Here is a 21,649-nt window from a genome sequence, read left to right as displayed (position 1 = left end):
CCAAGAAACGATCAATATTACAAATCCAGCAAATGTCATAGTGTGTTTAAAGCTTGCAGCCTGGAGGTTTCTACTTCAGTCCGAGATGTAACGGGAGCTTCTTTATCACAGATCTTGAGGTCAGACTGTGCATTCCCTTGGGCAGCTTCTGTGTTTGTAGTAAAGAAAGCTAAAGTATAGCATGCATGTGTTTTTCAAATACATCTATGTTAGCAGCATCATTTTGCACAAACCCATGAAAAAAATGAAAATGATGTTCCCAGTTCAATATGGAAAAACAGGCAGCCAGGGCACAGAGCCTTAACCTAGACCTCATCCAATACTGTTGGGCTTAACTGCATCCCCAACTGTTAGCCAGGCCTTATCACCCAACATCAGTTGCCAGACCTCATTAATGCCGTTGTGGCTGAATGGAAATCCCTTCAGCCATGTTCTAAAATCCTGTAGAAAGTCTTCCCAAAACAGTGCAGGCTGTTACAGCAGCATGCTAATGCTTAGGTGTAATACTGAATCCCCACAGGTGAATTTGATTTTTGCTGGTTAATTTACAGGCATATGCGACTGACTTTTCTGTTTGAGCAAGGCTGCACTGTCACGGTAGACCTTTGCATTGCTGTAATAATTATATATCAGAATAGAAAATAAAATGGAAACAAAAACAAACAAACAAAATAGAAAATTCTATTAAAAAACTTGATCAGACCATAAAAAAGGATATTGTGAAGGATTTTCTATTAAAATAATGCCTATTTTGGTGAGACAGTGGAGGTGTCAAACTGATGTAATGTCATCTGAGATTAATCTTTTAATCTGAAATGGGATTAGTGTTTTTAATGACTGGGGTTAGAAGCATGTAGATGTTCAGAAAGTTGATTCAAACATGTCTTGAAAGACAGTGAGAAATTCAGATTGACCGTAAATATGATCTGTTCGAGAAAGAAGCTTCAGAACTGAGGCTCTTCACAACAAGTATTTTAACATTCGCTTTTAATCTATTTTCCTTATTTACATTTTTATGAGTAAGACGTCTGAGTCTCCTGAGAGTTCTTACAGTAAATCTCATCTCACATAATTTCCAAAACAATAATAAGTAGCACTTTTCCCTACAATATTTGCTGTAATCAAGGACTGTTTTTATAATGCTGTTGTAGATTCACCAACCTTATGGTCTCAACTGGCACCAAATTTCATTCTTCTTGTTGTCTATTTGTCATAATTCTGCCTTGGGGTTTGCCGTTATTGGCCACAACATCGTGCATCACACTATCCACCCACCAGATGTCCTCAGTCTTCCATTGTTTTCTACTAGTCACCTGTCTGCACGAACCCATCGCACCTGGTTCTAATCCCCTTCAGTCAGCTCACCTGCGTCCACTTCCTCGTTTTGGTGATCCCTCAGAACATAGTTCCCCACTCTCCACTTACCAGGTTGCATTTTGACCTTCATGCTGCTGCATCTAAGTGACCATCTGTCTGTTTTTGACTCTGAAACCTGGACTCGGGCTTTGACTGCTCCTTTTGACTGCGGTTGCATTTTGTTCTTTTGACGTTAGACATGACCGGTTTGCTGTATAACTCTTTTCTGTTATACCTAAACAACAAAATCCCATAAACAACATTTAGTTCGGAGATATAATGTGATTATAATATGGAAATTTTCTTTAGATTTATTTACATAAAGTGAGTGTCTCATTTTGTGGTGCTTTTAAATAATCCTTTTCTTGAAAGGAAAATCCTGTTTCATATCGTAATCAGGATATCTTTAAGTAACGGATTGAAAAGTACTATTATGTCTTACTCATCTTCTTAACAAAATGAACCAAATGTCTAGGAAAACCATGGAAGGATGTATTTAACGGTTTGAACCACAGTGTGGAGACAGCGCACTTCCAGTTTTCTTATAGAGCTAGCTGTCTGCTCAGGTAGTGCTGTTTCCCCTTTGCTGGTAAATACTGCATCTCATTTTGAGTGCACATTAACAGTATCAAAGATACAAACCTGTGACAACTGCACCCCTGCTACAATGTTCACTCCTAACCAAAAAAGTATGTATGCAGTGCTTTTCTCCCTGTACATCAATGCACATTTCCATCATATCTGAAATTTATATTTCATGCATAATTAATCAATAGTTAAGATAAAGCTGAACTTTTTTAGTGCTTTCATTATTTGCGCTGTCATCATTGGTGCAATATTTTGACATCATTTAAAATCGCCTTTGATTCAGCAGTACCAGCTGTTCCAAGGCTCCTTAACAGGATATGGAGAAAACAAAGAGTGTTGAGCATGGAGAGGATGGAAGGAAAAAGAATATCTTTTTCTTCACATTGTGAAGCGTTTATTGTTCACAGGCAGGATGTTAGTCAAACAGGTCTCCTTGTTGTGTGGAGAAACATCTCGTAGTGCATTTTTCACTAGAAAATGCCTCGTGTGTCTTTTCTTTAGTCAAACAGGGAACCACGGCATGTCTGTGGTTCCAACAAATATGAGCTTTTAGACATGGGCAGTGTCTGCGTTTGTGCTCCTGTTTTTGTAGGGCTGTTTTGAACTTGGGTTTATTTGTCAGTGTGTCATTGGGATGTTTGATGCAGCTCTGCTTTTGTGATGGTTGACTGCAGTGCTTTTTAAACCAGGAATGAGGGCTAGGACTGCTGCCAATGGGCATACATTTGGGAGGGGTACTGGTAAATTTCAGTAATCTGCTCTGCCATGACTTACACATTGAACCTTTACATCTGGCAATTCCATGATCTACCTATTTATCTACATGCCACAGCTTTATTTCTTCCCATTACAAAGACAACAGCACATCTGCTTTACAGACCGTCAGAGGACATGAAAACAAAAGCAACCCAATTGCAAATCCTCATGCACAACACGAGGCCAGAACCTTTGTATGTCAGTGTTTAGTCTGTAGATGTTTGTGTTACACCACACTGAAATATTTGCACAGACAAGCAAAAGAAAACATTTTTCTCCTTCTGCAATAACAACAGAGACAGACCGTTTTATTTACGAGATTTTATCGAAAGAGCTTGGCGAGAAGACGAGTTGGAAGGCTTTATAAAAAACATCAGTTTATCTGTGACAATGGAAGAAATTCTTCATGTTTGATTGGACAGAAAGAAAATCCATTTTCGAAAGATTGCTCCCTGTTAAAGCCCATTGACATTTATATTGACTTCTTTTTACTGTAAGATCAAAGTGTTTCAGATCCAAAATACCACAGTGCACATGTAATTAGGCACAGGTGCATGACTTTGTGGAAGGCACAACATTTAGATTTATTCATTTAAAAATAGTTTTTTTTAATGTCACCCTCTTTATGCAACATTTCTTTGAAAGTTTCTTTTAAATGACTTCTAAATGAAAACATTCTTTGGTTGCATCATAGACATTTTCTCTTGGCTGCACATGAGTTGGAAAATTGAAGACATTTGTGCATTTCTTTTCCATTATTTTCTGCTGAGTCATTTTAGATCTGAGATCACAGTTTTGACAGTTTGAAATATTCTTTAACTTTCATCTAGCATCTATAATGAATGTCTAAAGGGTAAATCTAAAGGGTCTAAAATATAAATGTTTCTTCTTACACTAACAATACTCTGTGTAAACTATTAGACCTACAATCTGAAGGATAATGTAAGGGTAGATTGTTAGCTCTTGATGAAATCTTGAAATAAGGCTGCAAATATAGAATATCAGAAGGAAATATCATGCCTAAAAACCTACGCATATCATATACCTTAACCAAAATAATCTGAAGCAGTGTGAGCACTTAAAACGTTTCCCTTACAGATACCTGTGCCACTCTCTCACATTCATCTGTGCTATTTTTTTATGCCAACAAACAACAACAGCCGCTCTTGACAAGACAGAGCGCTCTCTAACTGGATTACATGCTGGAGTCATGTAAACAGCTACCCGTATCAACTCCTTTTGCATGTAAACACATACTGCACCCCACTTCAAAATTCAGACTTTCTTTGATCAGGCTTCAAAGGATTATCCATTTGCAGTCTCCATGTAATCTTTTTCAAGTATAAGCATGCCTCACTTTAATAGTCTGATTTTTGTAGTTTGACCGTAGCACAACGTTTAGCACGTGGCTGCCGGCTAGTCCTGTCCCATCCTCACCACAAATGGACCAAAGTTGAGATGAGGCTGAGACACAAGTAGAGATGGGATGGAAGTATGTCTCTCTCCTCTCTCATTCAACATTTTCTTTCCTTTTCAGTCTCTCTTCTTCATGCAGACATCTGTCACATCTCCCAGCTATGCTGCTTGCCTGAATAACTGATGACAGACTGGTGTCTGTGCATCTCAAAAATCACAGTAAAAGCTATTTAAAAGCATCCCACTTTCTTATTAGACTGAATTAGGGTGTAATTGTAAATGTGAGAAAATATGAAAGCTTGAATGCTGATAAATGTGCAGGGCTTGAGGGTCGTAAAGTCATTGTGCTCTCTAGGTAGAGCTAATGAGAAGTTCATTGTTTAAACATACAAAGTCTTTAAACCAGAGTGTTCTAATGGGAAAAATATGTTGTTCATTCAGATGCTGACAACCACTAATGACTGCTGGTTCTCAGAAGCAATGGTAAAAGTAGGGTGGTATAGAGTGTAGGATAATCAGTATTTTTTAATATGCATATGAATTATTTTGTAAGGCTAATTATGTATTCTGATGTTAACATCAAAAGACTTGTGAAAAGGTTTATAAATATATACAGGTATTAGCTTGTAGGTCGATATAAGGCCAGTAATACTGCACCGAGTAAAGCCTGAGGGTGTAAGAACACTGGTCCTAATTTATAGCATAATTTATCAGCTAGATCAAGATCACAAAATTTCCACTCTCGAAGTCTTAACTCTGTCTTAAATCTGTGTGTGTGTGTGTGTGTGTGTGTGTGTGGCTCCCAAGAAGTCCCAAAAGAGCGGATGTCACTCTGGTATTTCCTTCTTATTCACGTCTGTGTCTGTTTCTCTGTTTTAACCCCGTGGACATGTAGAATGAGTCACGTCGCATATGGACATGATCACATATGGAGGTCTGACACCCAAATCCACTACAGGCCCTACAACAATAAAACTGCACGATCCTGAGGTGAATTTACACTCATGTTAAAAAAGGAGAAAAACACAGGATATCCTCCAACTGACATCTGATCGCTTGTCAAGGATTAAGGGAGGGAGATCAGAGCTTTTCCTCACACGGCCCCACAATGTGTAATCTTTGACATGCTGGATCATTTTACACAAAGGAACAGAGCTGGTCTCACCGTGTTAGAGAACTTGCTAGTATTTTGGTTTTTCAGACCCATGTTGACACTTTAAACCTGACAAAAAAACATTTAGTGGGTTATCCCGGTAAATTCCACTTTTTCTTTGCATGAGACTTAGGTGTGTTTTTGTCATGAAAAGGCAGACACACCACATATGGTACCTGCTGTTCTTTTTCTTTGTTTCTTGTTGTTCTTCAACAGAGTGATGTGACAGAAAATATTGTTCATGTTCGCCTCCTTTTCTCTTGGATTTCTTACATGAGTCACAGGCACTTTTGATACTGAGTAAAACCTTAAAAAAACTTGAAGATTAGTTAGATGTTTAAGAATTCTCACCCCTATCACATTAATTTGTTGAACAGTATCTGGCCATTAAGGATCTTGTGATTAAGTTTGGTTGATTATGTAAACAAAAAAAGCTTTGTGTTGAATGAAAACACCCCATTGAGTTGTTTTTAGCCCATCAAATTTTTATTATCAGTCCTTCACATATATGCATATACTATAATCTCAGGGATTGCTATTACTCTGTGGAGCATTAAATATTTTCAATATGTAGTTTTTTAAATGTTCTTTCAAGCTGTATTGTAAGCCTTCCAGTATAAAGTGCTCTAGAAAAGTCTTAAGTCACTCCTCATTTCTTTATATTCTGCTTGCAAAATGGTAAATATGTGCAGCTATCTATTCAATAATGTGCAAACACACATGGAAATACACTATATGAGGCAAAAACAGAATTTGGACAGTTCCAACAAACTTAAAAGTCAATATTTATTATCAGCACCTTTATTCTTCAGTAGAGTCTGAACTCAAGTCAAGTCCTCTTCCAATTTCTTTAAGTACTCTTAATAGTAATAGTTCTCCAGGCTTCTTGAAGGACATTCGAAAGCTCTTCTTTGGTTGCTGGCTGAATTTCTCTGTTTCCTCTGTATTATTGTAGGGTCTTTACTTTACAATATAAAGCACCTTGAGGCAACAGTTTTTGTAATTTGGCGACGTATAAATAAAAAGGAATTAGAGTGCCTTTAGTTCTGTCAAGATCCCACAATACTTCAATAATGTTGAGTTCTGGGCGCTGGAGAGGTTATTCAAAGTGTGTTTTTCTGTCCAGGTATGCTTTTACTGTATTAGCAGTTTTCTTGGCATCACTGTCATGCTGAAAAGTTTCTTAAGGAAATGACTTTCACATGTTCATCTGCTGTAGATAGTCTTTTTTTTTTTCTTTTGCCCTTCACTTGTCCAGTTTCATTACATTTTTAAGGACACCCTTGACACCTTGCTGAGATTTGCCAAGTTTGCAGCTAATAGCTCTCTGGGATATTATATTCATTGATTTGGCTGAAGAAATCAGAAAAAATTATGTATTTTTGCGACAGGCTGCTAATAAAATACCTAAAGATACAATTTACAATATTTTTTCTTTGCTAAGTTGTTTGTTATGTGTAGGTACACCACTTATTGAGTTAGGTGCTTTTTTATGCTTGACCGATTCATAGGTCAGTTAAATAGATTAACAAACACACCAAAAAGCAAACAAACAAAATCATTCCTCTGAAAATGGCCTGGGTTGAAAAAGAATTAAAAAGCAGCCAAAGACCTTCAGAAAATCTATGTGGAGGACTATTGCTGAAGACCACTTAAAAATACAAGAACCTCTGGCTACTTGAAGTCATCTGGGGTGGCTCAAAACTGGAGGCAGCCACTTACTGGCATCATGTATCATATCATCAGATAGTGGAATTTACAAGCTGATGCAATTTGAAATGGTTGTAAGAGCTTACTTGAATACTTTTTAGTATAAAAATAAACCGGTGAGCTAGTACATCCACATTTATTCAGCACAGATGTCTTGGCTGTAGCTCAGGAGGTAGAGCAGCTCATCTACTAATTGGAAGGTTGGTGGTTTGACCCTTGGCTGCTCCATTCACCTATCATACTATCCTCAGGCAAGATGCTTAACCCAAGTTGCTTCTCAAGCACCCAAGTGTGAATGTTTGATCTACCCTTAGGTGTAGAAAAAAAAGTGCTTCTCTGAATGGGCGAATGAAACATGTTGTGTAAAGCTCAAGCAGAGCAGAAATGTGCTGTACATAAACCAGTCCATTTAACATTTTATAGTTCATTTGGTGAAATATTTTCTTCTGTCCCAAAGTGTCAGTAAAAATCACCAGATAAACAAAACATATTTGAGTGGATTTTTATTCTTCTACACTTACAAAAATTCATGTAATAAAAAGTAGTTGCTGTACACCATAAAACACTATAGAAAACATCGTGTTCACCATCAAAAAAAAGCATTTTTCTTTTTCTTTACATGTTTTTTTTTTTAAAGAGTAAAGGCACATGTCGCTCCCTTGCAGACCTTAATGTTTTCACACAAGAGAAATGTGGTTTCTTTCCCTTTTTTGTTTTTTTTAACTGGTCTGATACTCATTTGTGTGTATATCTACATGGGTACAGTCATGGTACAATCACAAGCACCCTTGCACACACACACACGCACACACACACACACACACAAAAGTAGACACACAAGCAGAAAGTTACATATTCACTCGAGGACTCATTCATGCATCAAACACTATTTTCTTTCATGTGCTGAAACTGAATCTAGTTTTCCTTTATACAGCAATTAAAAAAAGAGAGTGTCAAGTTTATAATCCTTTAAATACAGTTATTTAGGCAAAAATAATAGCAACAATAAGAAAAAAATAAACAAGGTGAGGCCAGAGAAAGATCCCTATTAGGCACATTTTTTCTATATACATTTCAAAATAAAATCCCTTGTTGAAACATTAGACAGAAACAGAAGAAAAACACTTAAATGTTGTCTTTTAAACCACACTACATATTTTTGTTTCTTCACGTTCATGTGAAGAACTTTTTTGTGTTGGGATCCCACCCTGAGAGGTTTAATTTTCACTGCTTCCAATGTGACTCCTTCAGCAGGGGAGGTAAATGTCCTCCCACAACCACTGATAACCAGCATATCAAATTAATTATGGTACTCGTATGGCTGTCATTGTCCCGTAGCGTGTTATTGTAATACTTGGAAAATGTTGGAAGTTGCAAAATCTGATGAATAAGTGTGGAGAAGCGGGTGAAGAGCTCAAGAAAATTCCTAAAAATGAAAGCATGCTGGGCATGATGGATTGGAAGAAACATGTTAGTCTAAACCAATATGTCCAAGTCTTGGTCCTGGCAGAAAAAAGAAAAAAGAAATATGACACGCTCTGGAAAATATTACGCCATGTCTGACTATATGGTCCATGTTTTGGAAGTGTTTAATGATTGATGTATTCTATTAATGGATTTTTGTCATAAAAATGTATGTGCTACATTTTATATCGTTTTGGAACGAGCTTAACAAGTTGAAAATACTGCTGGCCAAAATTGCTAGCGAATGTCCATCTGCCTCGAATAATGTGCCAGCTTTTCTCACCTAAGTACAGCCAGCACTTGTTGCTTTTAGGAAAGTAGATAATGGAGCACCTGTCTCTGCTACAGCCTGCTGGTTTTTAACAATGAAGTTTTTCTTTTTCATGGGAACACCTTTTAAATAACAGCCATGATTACAATAATAGTGAACATACACACACGCACACACACATAAAAAAGATTACTGTTACTTTTAGAGCCACGAAATAGCTTGAAATAACAAGACAAAAAGTTTTTCTTTCACTGCACAATGAAGCAAAATTGAACCAAAGTTTACAAAGTTTGTTTCCATTCTTTGACTCAAACAAAGATGTCAGACAGAAAAATGAGCCATTGCTTGTTCACTGAGCAAGGACATGGATTATAAAACTAGCTAAGATTCTTAGATTCTAGAAATGTTTTTTTTTTTTTAGCAGTGGTGCTTGTTGTGCCAGAATTTTTAAGAGATATTTGAAGGTTTTTTTACACTTACAAAACAGTGGGTTGCTTTTGACCAAGATCTTGAGTGCAATGCCTAAAAACAATGAGGAGAAATAAACTGAAGGTAAGAGTACTTAAGATTCCATTCCTGCCATTTTGAAGCCACAAAACTGAGACTGTGTTTGTTTGTTTTTGTTTTTTTTAAATAAACGTAATATTTACTGGTGGGATCAGCCTTCTTTCATGAGGATGGCAAATTGTACAGGTCAAAAAAAACACATCTTTGCTCTGAGGTGTTTCTGTTCAGCTGGAAAACTAATCATTGCTCTGCATTGTTCTTTTCGTCTTTCTTTCTTCTTAACCCCCAACCTCATCCCATGCGGCTCCTTGCCTCGCTCCCTCTTCCTCTTCAAGCCCATTTCTCAGGCTGGACTTGCAGGAAGTGAGCACAATGTGTTGGCCCAGGAGAAAGATAACACAGACAGGAAGAGGCGGGCACAACCTCCCAGATGGACAGGAAGTTGAGTCCACTGTTTGGTCTCACTGATTAGACGACGGAGAAAAAGACAGCGCCGAGGAGATATGGTGAGGCAAACAAGGAGAGCAAAGCTAAGACTGAGGAGAAGGAACTGGCTAAGTGTATATATATATATATATTTAAACCCCAACAGGAAGGCGTTGAGAGGACTTCCAGCTATTGTCTCACTGTTTATCAAAAGGCATTCCAAGCAGGACTGAGTTTTAAGGGAACAAGTTCAACTCCGATTCCTGGGACTGAATAGTAGGTTAAATAAACTGAAATGAAATTACTTTTTTTTAAAAAGAAAAAAGAAACACACTACGCTGTGTGTGTGTTCAGTAGGGTGGTACTATCAGCAACAATTGGTACTAGATTCACAGATGTCACAATAATCACAGACAATGGTGACCTTCTACCTTCGTGGTGCTTTATGAATGAATGCAGAAACAATGGTTTATTTCCTGGGCATTTGTTCGTGCAATAATCTAAAAGATCTGTGATTATTGTTTAAACGCTACCGAGTGCGGCCTTGCGATTGGTTGTTCCTGATTACTTAAGAGACGGGGCAGGCCAAATATCCAGCATATCTGGAAAGGAAAAAAGGAGCTACTTTGGTTTTTGAGAAGCTCTTGTGGGTATTTCTCATATTTATTGACATTTTATAGACAAAACTTCAATTTGACGCCAAGGAGCGCCGTATCCGTTGCTAAGTAGAATATCCTTACTATGTAATGCTAAAATTCAAGGTAGAAATAATCCTACACAACTATTAGGAGAAACTATTACCTAACTTTTAGTAGCTATATTAAGTAACCATCTAGACTATCAAAAAGTTTGGGGTATTTTTCATCTCAAGTTTTATGATCTGATAGCAGCCAAGAAGGTTTAGAGGTTAAAGTTATTCAAGCCACCTCAGAGTCATTGTGGCTGCCCAACTAGCTGCTTTTCCAGCTCTGTGCTTCCTGAGTTGTCTGAATTACTTTTGTTCCAGTAGGCCTCTGAGAATTAGGCTTTCATCTCAACAATAACTGTGATGATGGGTTCTGTCAAATAAACCCTCGGAACATGCTGTAATTCTGTCTGAGAAGCAGTAGCGTCATTTCCTTTCTGTCTGTCGATTGTCTTTTCTCTTTTCAGAGCAGAAGATAACTGAGAAAATGGGCAAAATGACTTACTCGGAAAATGACCTTATTCATATCAGAGGGTTGGTTTCAGGAACACAAAGCGGGAAAGTTTTTTTAAGGTTTTCACCTTAAAAAACAGCAAAAAAAAAAATCAGGGACTTCTGATGCTTCTTTTGAATTCTGTTGACTACTGTTCAGACACCTGATGTCATGTCTGGACCTCAGAAAAATCACGAACTCAATGGACACGTCACAAAATAACCCATCGGACTTGACGCTCTGATGAACAAAGTAGACTTTACAGAGCTGAACTTTCCTCAGAGACGGTCTCTTCTAGTATTTCAGATGAAGAAAACATAACTGGCATCTTGCTGTGATCAAACACTTCAAACCCCTTTGAGCTTAAACTCGCGTGGCTGCTCAGAGTTTCCCAGTACAGTAACCCCCTCAAGCAATCATATTTACAAATCAAATCATCAACTACAGATCAAAAATAAAATCACCTCGTTCTCCCAGTGTTCGTGTCCCTTTTGTCAAATTTATAAAAAAAAACCCCACACATCAAAGTTAGAAGAGATCACACGCCGTATACCAAAAGAGACAGAAAAAAAGAACGAAGGGGGAAAAAAAGATCAGCAGTGAGTTGCTTTCACACGCAGCATTTTGCAGCCCCTGTTGGATTGAATTATTACAATTCCTTTAATTCTCTTTGTAGCAAAATGAACTAATCTTCAGAGTCTGCAATATTATATTAGCAATACATTTTAATGTTAAACAGGATATAAGGATTTAAATATATGAATTCAGTTAATCATACATTAACAGGCCAATATGATGGGGAAGGTTAATGCTTATTTTAGGGGATACAAAATGAATCGTTATAAACTTTTCATCTTCAATAGTCTGTGTCTTTTGCCAAAGTCACCACAGGGGGAAAAATCATATTTCAAAATGCTGCTGCAAAATTATTAAATGCAAAAGAAATTAAGTAATTGAGTAACATCACTGAAAGGGACTGGATTATCCATACCCATCCATAACCAACCCAACTGGCTTCACCTGCTTAGACCTTTTTCAGAATAAAAGGGTTACCGTGTAAAACTCACAACACTGCTGTAAAGGAAAATCCTCATGGTGTGGATCTCGTATTGTCACCAAATAATCAGTCCTCTTGCTAATGTATGAAGCCACTATTTCTATTATTTCTATCAAAGATGTCCTGGTGTTCTGTTCCTTTAAAATCTTTCCAATATTTCACTGGAAACAGGAAAAAAGAAGAGCCTCCTTGACTCAACTTTATGGAGCTTCCAGGATTTTGATGAAGCTTTTTCTTTTCTTTTCTTTTCTTTTGACTGGGAGTGAACAGACAGAGGCACAACACACTAATGGATTCACTGAATTACACATCATAACAGAAGTTAGTCATTGTTACTGGATAAAAAGGAGCTCCCTGATTTTGTTTTGAGGAGCAGGAGAAGTCTCTCAAGAACACGGTTATCTACTGTAGGTCTGTTTCTGTGTGAATGTGTATATTTCCTGCATGCTTCTGGTCAGTATGTGAGTGTATTGCTATGGCTCTTTCTGATTACTGTATCAAGCTGTATGTTTGTTATGTATGTGTATGATTTGTCATTATGTGGTGGTATGTGGTATCAGTACTGATGGTAGTAATCTGGGCCATCTACACCATAGAGCTCTGCCAGGGTCCTGAACCTCGGGCCCCAATCGTTGAGAAAGTCATAATCCAAGTTCGAACCAGTAGAGGAACTTCCCAGAGAGCTGAGACTTCCGGCTAAAGACTCGGGTCCCTCGTAGCCGTAGATGTGGAGAGTGTCATAAGGGAATCCATCTCGGTCGTGATCAGCTTCGTCTTTCTTTACCTCAATCATCGCTGCCATGTCGCCCTTACATGCGGTGGGCTGAGTGTGGTGGGGGGGTTTCTGGACCATGGCGTAGAGTGAGGGGTGGGGGCGGTGATCTTGGTGGCGAAGCAGGGAACCGTCATGGCAAGCGGAAGTGAGGATTGAGACATCATAGCTAAAAGAAAAGAGGATAGAGTGAGTAAATTTGCTGATCACATTTCTTCATCACAGAGATTTTCTGGGTACGGACATTTAAATATGTCCACTGACATATTTATTACAGAATGCTTAATGCTACAGCTCAACTATCAAGTTATATTTGATCTTTTTGTCTTTTTAAATATATTTTAGAAAGTCACCAATAGTAATGTAATGTCTTGGCTACTCTGCAACTTAGATATTCTTATATTAACTTGCGTTTGTGGCTTTTATCGGCAAACAGTGAGTTCTGGTACATTTAATATGGATAGTTTACCTGAATTATGTGGATCTCTAGTGATATTTCGATTTAGATTAGGTGAAACTAAGTCAGTAGATACATAAAAGATGATACGATTAAAGTGCAAATAAATGGAGATATAGGAGGTAGCACACTTTATTATTTGTTGTCAAGGATTTTATAATAATAAAAAGATTATGCAAATAAACCATAAAAAAGCATAAGAAACGTTGAATATATCTGTTTCATTTATTTTAAAAATATGAATATCAGGATGTAAGCAATAGAAACATAAACAGTATAAGGTAAAGAGGAATGTTTAAATGTTTAAAAAGCTGTCTATGTTCCAGTAGACAGTTTCAATCCTACATTTAAATAATTAAAGCTCCCTTCAGTTTTTGTGAGCTGTTTTTTTATGCATGGCAGCCACAAAAGAGAAATTAATGACATAAAAAAGAGCATTAATGGCCTCACTGGCATTGCTGAAAGTGTGAGTAAGAAGCAACATTTATTTTACATTTTTACTTAAAATGGATTTTCTGTCATTCTTTGTCAAGACTTTATAAATTCTTGGGTTTTTGTTGTTTCATTCAGAGGTCAAAAATCTTTCCTTTGAGAGGATTATAAAGAAAATAGAATCAAATGTAAGTCTGCAAAAAAGGGGGGCTGCTGATAAACCATGTCAGCTCATTTCAGTTATATTCAAGTTGTCAGTTTAAAAGTGTATAGCAGTGCTTCTTTTCATCTGCATACCCATTAGTGTCCATCTCTCCTCCTCCCTCCTCATCGTATGTGACCAGCTGCTCATGAATCTCTCCGCTGTTTTTCATATTGGCCAGAGAATCCTTCTGGTAGCGTTTCCTCATCGCGAACAGGATCACTATGACTTAAAAGCAGAAAAGAAACGTGTGTTTAGAATCTACTCGGCTGACATCCAGCACAGCGAATCAAAACTGCTGTTGGTAGAAAATGAAGACATCAAGAGTAAAACAAAAAGACAGACTGCATTTAATCATTTATCCTTTCAGACCAATGGCTCTATGACTGTGAAATCATGATAGAGACTCGCAACCAAAGCAGAATAAGAATGGGGCCAGGAAACAAGTGAGAAAAGTAGAGCACTGACAAGGGAATGAGACTAGAGAACAGTGCAGTGACGAAGGAGAGAAAATGAGGAATAGATGGTTTAAGGTATCTGAGACGTTCGCCCCAAGCGTGAAAACCTTAAGTGAATCTACCCAGCCAGAGACATGCACAGAGTAACTGCACAAAGAAAGACAAGAAAGGGGAGCATAAAAGACAGGAAGGGAATTTCAGTAAACACAACGAGGGAAGTGGAAATGAGTGTGAGAAAACAACGTGCAGGGGTGTTGAGAAGGAAAGGAAAGAGAAGCAGATGACGATGAAATAAACAATTGTGAAAGAGAGAAACGGGGGGAGGGGGTGTAACAATGGGAGTCTTAAATCACAAAATCAATAAAGAAAAAACATTTGTTTCAGTTCAAGAAACAAAGACAATTATCAGACTTGAGACTTTTAATTATGTCTGTCTCAAAAACGATCGAGGTAGCATGCTGTGCACAGGGCAAAATATTCTAGCAGAACAAGGCCTAACTCTAAACCTAATTATACGTGCAAGATTATAGATTATATGAAAGTATAATCTGACTCGAACTGTGACATTAGTAATTTTAAAAATTCCACTGGAACATCAATCAATCTGTGTTCCTATAGTAAGCAGCTATGAACAAGTATGCTGTTATTCATAAATGTCTTTTATTTCCACACAGGAACCCAGCTGTGAGGGAGGTGGGTTGCAAAGTGGCTTAAACATGTAGAGCAACTGTGGGCAGGTTGAAGCAGCTATGCACTTGATTAGATATCAACCAATTGGATGTGTAGAAGGATAACAGCTGAGCTCGACTTCATAGTCTGCATGAAATAGCTCTTTGCTATTGTGTGTAAAACAATCTCAGAGAGAATGATGGGCAGCCCCTTACGATAATCCCCTTATGATTTTATCTGCAGGCTGTTACACTAGAGCCGGTCTGATCATTCATAAACTGAAGCTATAACTGTAATTGTTTCCAGAACAACCAGGCTTACTCTAAAATTAAACGAATTGACTTGTACACAACATTATGATGACATTAAAGTGGGTTCAAAAGGCCAAACTTGATAAAAAGTAGGGTAAAAGAAGCTCAGTAAAGTTTTTGATTACACGCTGCATGTCAGTGGGCACAGAGTACAGAGGAGAAGGAAGCAAGAGAAAAAAGAAGAAAACAAAAAGGGGGGGAGGGTACTGATTGAGGGGAGGAGGAAGTGGAAGAAACTGGCGACTTAGGGGTGAGGAAATCAGGAGAGAAAGAGAGCGACAAGGAGAGAAGGAAGGATACATTTGACATTAGATTAGGCCCCAAGCCTCGGTCCCGATATGAACCTCTTTCTCTCTCAGCGGACGGGCAGCATTAGCCATGCCTTTTAGTTGAGGGTGAGTGGGACTAATTTAAGTTTGCATGGGAAACCAACAGATTAATCTTTTACAACACATGCTCTGCAGTTTAATAAGCTCTGGAGATATCAGACTTAGAGGGACAAGAAAAGAGAGGGGGGGAAAAAGAAGCCCTTTCTTTAGAGAAGAAGGACTGTGAAAAAATGTCTTTTCGTGTGTCAAACCCGGCTTCATGTGAGAAAATGTGCCTGTGAATGGGGAGCACGCTAAATTGCTTTGGGCCCTGACAGATAATGACAAGTGCATTAAATAGTTAATCTAGCCTGTGTTGGGGCTGTTTGATAAAGAGAAGGAGAGATAGAAGGGGGAAGTTAGGGAGACAGAGAGACCCACAGGGAAAGAAACAGAGGAAGGGGGAGATGAAGGGAAAAAATGAAGGGGAAAAGGCCCGATAGTGAAGGAGTGTATTAATAGTTAATAGGTTGAGTGTTTGGTGGTGCTTGATAAGCAGACGCCACCTAAAGAACTGATAAACTCCCCTCATTACCACTCCTATTCTTCTGCTGCTTTTCCCACAATTCTCCTCTTCCATGTCTCTCTTCTTTAACCTCTTTCTGTCTCTCTGTCACTCAGCCGGTCTCATTCCATCTCAATTCACCGTCTTACATCTGTCCGCCTGTTTCACCACTCTCCACATCCAATATCTAAGTCTTGATATACACTTTTTTCCACGTGTCACTTTGCCTCCATCCCCCCTTATCTTAAAGTTCCTCTTCTTTTTTCCTTCCTTCTTCAGTACATCTCATTCCACATCCCTCTTGTTTGGCCAAGTATCTCCAGTGTGCCTCTCATCCAACATGACAACTGTCTCTTTTTCCCAAAGAAATACAAATAAGGCAGGGGGCGAAGTTATCAAAGAGAATATTGAGTGCACAACTACAGGCATTATTTTCACATCCGCCGCTGCATTATTCATAAAACCAACAACACCAGAAGGGGAAAACGTTCCCCGCAAAACACAAATCTTATTTATCGCAAAGCAAGGGCAAGTGAATCTGTGCACGTGTCCCGATCACTCAGCACTGGCTTTTTGCATCTATCACTGATGCTGTCTTCATGAATTTCTCTCAGAGAATAACAATATATACAGAAGTTCTCTGCTTACCGGTAATAAAGTTAAAGAAGAATGAAGAAAAGTACTATTTTTACATTACTGTCTGTCTAAACATTTAGGCATCGATCTTTGATTCAATCTTCAAATATTTCACAAAAGCTTGTTTATTATTTGTTGTGTGTAAATGCAAACAAACCCAAAACAAGGCGAGTGAAAATGTTGTTTTTTTCCCTGTTGTTTAGAATTTTTTTCAAGTCCTATTGTTCATTTTTAAAACTTTTCCTACTTCCAACAACAACATTTTTTTTTTATCCAATCTCTATTCCAGGCATAAACATGGCTGTCTACACAGTGGGTTAAAATGTTTCATTGCCCTTTCTGTTTGAAAGTTGTATCTCCTTTTTCACTTCCAGATCCCCTTGGGTGTGCTTTGCTTCATCCATACCCATATTATGTTTGAGTTTTTTCAGCTGCTCTCTCATTAGTTTATTTGATTTGGCACATTTTTCCAAGCATGTGACCCCTTCGAGCATTTTTTGTGTTTCCTCCTGGTCTCAAACCAGAGATCTTTCACACATAAGGTGAAAGTGTTAACCACTACACCACAAGACTCACACCCTGGAGTACACTTCAGTGAGTCTCTGAGGGTGAGAAAACACATCTGACCACTGGAGAACAGTGGAAAAATAGATTTTTAGGTAAGATAAATTTCTAGCTTTGAAATCAGTCAAAATGCTTTTGCATTTCACGAGCCAGACCGAGTTCAGAAATTAAACGATTCTGCAAAATGAAAATGGTTTTGTTTCTGAATGTTTATTGGCTTTGTTATTCCAAGAAAAACAGGAAAACATCTTTTTTGGAAAATAGTCAAATGTTGGAAAAAGCCAAAAATAATTACTATTGTAAGACAGAAGATGACATTAAGCAGGTCCTCTGGTATTAAAGGTGAAAAGCTATAGTCTTAAGAAAAAACTTGTCATTTGGATATATGGATTTTCCTGTTGCATTATAATCCCATCATTATGTGCACTGATATTGCACATGCCATTATGTGTAACTTGGACAGATTCTACAATACGAATGCAAAAAAATGCAATAAATATTTCAATGCATTTCCCATACTTTCAGCATAAATGCAAATATGCTGGGAATGATGTGTTTTCACCTTTCTATATATTCTAACACAGACAAGCATAAATAAACTTAAAACAATATAGAGATAGTTACTCAAGCAAGTTCACATGCAACCAAATCAGGATCTATTACCTAATATCATAACAACTTAAAACTTCATTTTCACATCATATTCATGATGGACGGTCTAAAAAAGGATGCTGAAAAACCATATATATTATTATGCTTTCTTCCTGTCAAAATCTGACACCTACAATACCCAGAATGCAACTCAACCACTGATAGATCTGTCAGATATCTGTTCGGGTTTCTTTTGGCCTCAAGCAAAGATGAGCAGAGAACAGACATCATTGCTTTTTATTAACTCCATACCTGCACAACTTCTAGTCATCTGTGACATCATTGAGGTTCAGATTTTATGCAGCTAAAAAATAATTTTCTTATAAACATTAATACTCTTAAAAAAGCCTGTATACAGACTATAGCATTAAAAATCTCAAGGTTAACCCTTTAAGGTGGCTCTAAAAGTCATAACAATGAAACAAGGTAGAAAAAACAAGTAGTATAACAAAAAAGTAAAAAATAACTTACCGAGAATTGTCAGTATGCAAAGCAAAATGGCTGTCAGGGCATGAACACTGACTCCCATTCTCCGAGCCTCAGGTTTGCAATAAGTACGATTCCGGTTGGGATCACACTGACATATCTACAACATATTACCAATCAGTCGGTCAGTACCTTGCCTGAATGTCCATTTACTGAACATTCATTGAAGCTACATATTTACTGCATTAAAACTGGGTTTACAGAGACAAGACATTTCATCTTTACAATTATTTAAAATTATCAGTGCTAAAATAATCTCAAGCAGCTTTCAATATCACACACACAAAAAATGCATACCCCAACTGATACTGTGGAGACGCTGCTCTTGGAGGGATGTCCTCCGTCACTGACCCTTATATCCACCTTGTAATTCTTGGGGTCATCCAGGCTGAACGGGCCCTGTTTCACAATGAGAGCTGCTGTGCCATCTATACAAAGAGATACAAGAAAATACACATAGTAAGTTAAGTACAAAATATCACACCACCTTTGCTTCACAAATTTCCCTTAATTTGCCTCACCCATCACCTCGTTTCACTAAAGCAAAACTAATGCTCACCTGCTCAGTCTACAAAGTCTATTTATGTGAGTCATGCTGAACAGATAAGACTAGATTTGAGATAAGACAGCGAGGAGAGAGTGACTAAATAAAGGCAGAGAGATCATTTGTGGTTACGGCTTTGATGCATTTCAGATTGGAGTCAATTAGGATCATAAATAATCACAGAACATAAAAAATCTGCAAAAGCAAATCCTACAAGGAGCCAAGGCGGTTTTTAAATGAAGTGGCAGAACAAATGTATTAACATAGATCACTCTCCTTTGCAGAAGAATGTTGTTGTCATTGGAAATATCTCTTCATTACAGACTACTCTGTATGTAATTTGGTCTATCAGTGACCAGACAAAGTCTGATACAGAAAACTTTGGTCATCTCATTGCCGTCGTTTACATTTTGATGCCTCTCCATCGATTCTTTTCTGCTTTTCTTGCCCCTCACCCCCCATTTCCTGGCACATGGGAACCCCCAGTGTTAAGACAGAGGTTTACCTTCTCACTCCCATTCAACAAGAGTAACTGCCATATTGACTTGTTGTAATAATGTATGATCTTCAGTTACAATAAAAAAAGGCACCTTGAGATTACTGTTATTGTGACGTTATTAAAAAAGCTATTAAAAAAGAACTGAACTGAATTGCAGTTTTAGTTAAAAGAAACTTGTTGAGTAGATTACATCGATGTCCTTTTCATAGACCTGAGCAACAATACAGTCATTAGTCAAACTCCTGGCAGGCAGAAATTTCCTGCCAAACGCTTTCCTCCACAATATCCCACCACTAGAGGAATTTCAGAGAACACAATGGCAGGAAGGACCCTTCTGAATACTCTCAAATAAAGAAACACATTCAGTAGCTTTGGTTTAAGTTCAAGTTCAAACAAAAACAACTTTGCGATTTTTGACATTTGGACTTGAAGTTCAAATCCAGAGTGTTTAACAGAAGCCCTGATTTTTCACCAGCATGAATAACTTCCTGCCTGAAAGCATTTTCACAAACACTTGCACAGAGTCAAAGTATGTTCTTACACTTAAAGTCCTTTAAAGTGTTGCAATTCTTTTTCATGTACAAGTATTTCCAGCGAAAATCAGGTCACACTGTCTTGTGTGATTTATATAGGGGAATACTGAGAATGTTTACTGAAAAGATCTAGTCAAGTATTTGTTCCATTGTGTGTTGAACACCCAATCATTTCTACCTTGGAAATGAAAATATATTAAATACCTGCACCACAATTTAATTATTTATTTATTGTTTTTAAACTCTTCATGAAGGATATGTGATATTGTTGCTCTTTGAATTTGCAGTTGAAAGAATGCTCATGAACACAAATGAGTATATAAACTCTAAAACTGTGCTGCAGGTATTTCAAGTGTCCGTGTATATGGGAAAAGCAGCAATAATGAATACAGGAGAAGATTCAGTTCTGTAACAATTCCTCAATGCTGTATGGGAAATAAACAGTGATGACACTCTGGTGGTATCCAACCACCTTTTTGCATTGATCTTTAAAATATGCAGAGGTTACAGAGACACACTTGTGTGTATTATCCCAAAAGGCCAAGAGCACATAACATGCAGGACAGTGGAGCTCATTTCAAAGAGAAAAAAGTACATGATAACAAAACAAAAAACCAAACATCAAAAAGAAAAAAAAAACTTGCTTGAGAAGCACTGCAATTTCTATTGTTTTTAACCATTTATCTTCACTACAAATACATTCTTTATCTTCTGAATTCTGATTTCTCTGCACGATGAACTAAACTAAATGATGAGACAAAAGCACGAACATGAATGAGACTAGTCTATATACACAGAGTCTTCCACATAATTTTGACTCTATTCCCAGTCACAGGACATAGGGATGAACAAGGTTCTGCATATAAGGTGCTTAACTAAGTTTACTATCTCAATAACCAAGATAAACCAGATAAAGCCTGTATGACAACATCTGCAAAGGTATGTGTGGAAGGATATGGTTGTAAATGAATCCTTAACTAACCGAATAAAAGATGAAACAGCTTCTGTCCGCCCTTCATCTCATCCCTCCTCTCCGTCTCGTCTCCTGCTCCGTTTTTGTTTGATTTAATCTCTTTCCTCTCTCTCTGGATATTTCTCACTATCCTCTCTTTCTCTTTCTTTTTCTATTTACATATTGTTCTTCCGGCATCCTATTCATCTTTTCTTATTTTGTTTCCTTGTTTTCCTACCTCTCCTTCCCTTTTGTCTGTCCAGCATTAATGGGCTAAGCTTCATGTAGTCATGTGGTCGGAACATGGAGTCCTGTCACTTCACTGTGCAGCTACATTGACTGTTGGAGTGTGAGATTCTTTGTGAATCCCATAATGAAGGTTGTTTTTTGCAAGTTTTAAAGAGCTGGTAGTCGATGAATATTTCAAAAGCCTTCACTTTGCAGCTCTTGTTGTGTATGTGTGTGTTTGTGTCTCTAGGCCATGTTTTAGTTTGTGTGTTAAGTGGTGTGAGGTGTTGTCAGATGGGTTTTGGGGGGCACAGTCTTGAGCCACAGAGGAAAACATCGGTTTGCACTGACAACCAGCACTTTATCAAACAGCTACCTTCTTCTCTCTTCTCTCCTTTTCTCTGTCCCACCTTTCTTGCATCCCTGTTTCCTCTTCACCTTTTTAACCACTGCTCTTAAAATGTGGTGTTTCTAATGTTCTTTCATGTCCTCATCTTCTC

At 37.8% G+C, this 21,649-nt stretch overlaps 1 protein-coding gene across 1 annotated transcript in view; it reads right to left on the bottom strand.

The window, feature by feature from the left end:
• Positions 1-7,675: 7,675 nt before the first annotated feature.
• Positions 7,676-21,649, bottom strand: part of cdh5 (cadherin 5) — a 37,967-nt gene continuing 23,993 nt past the window's right edge. The window contains exons 12-15 of the mRNA XM_085427346.1: positions 18,691-18,821; positions 18,379-18,493; positions 13,841-13,973; positions 7,676-12,823 (exon numbers count right to left, since the gene is read on the bottom strand). Coding sequence (XP_085283472.1) covers positions 12,439-12,823; positions 13,841-13,973; positions 18,379-18,493; positions 18,691-18,821 — 764 coding nt within the window. The 3' untranslated portion in view covers positions 7,676-12,438. The remainder of the gene's footprint in view (positions 12,824-13,840; positions 13,974-18,378; positions 18,494-18,690; positions 18,822-21,649) is intronic.

This window comes from Rhamphochromis longiceps, linkage group LG13 (genome assembly GCF_057381845.1).
Source record: "Rhamphochromis longiceps isolate RC_006_pf linkage group LG13, R_longiceps_female_GT1.1, whole genome shotgun sequence".
NCBI lineage: Eukaryota > Metazoa > Chordata > Actinopteri > Cichliformes > Cichlidae > Rhamphochromis > Rhamphochromis longiceps.
This window is presented reverse-complemented; position numbering and strand designations above follow the sequence as displayed.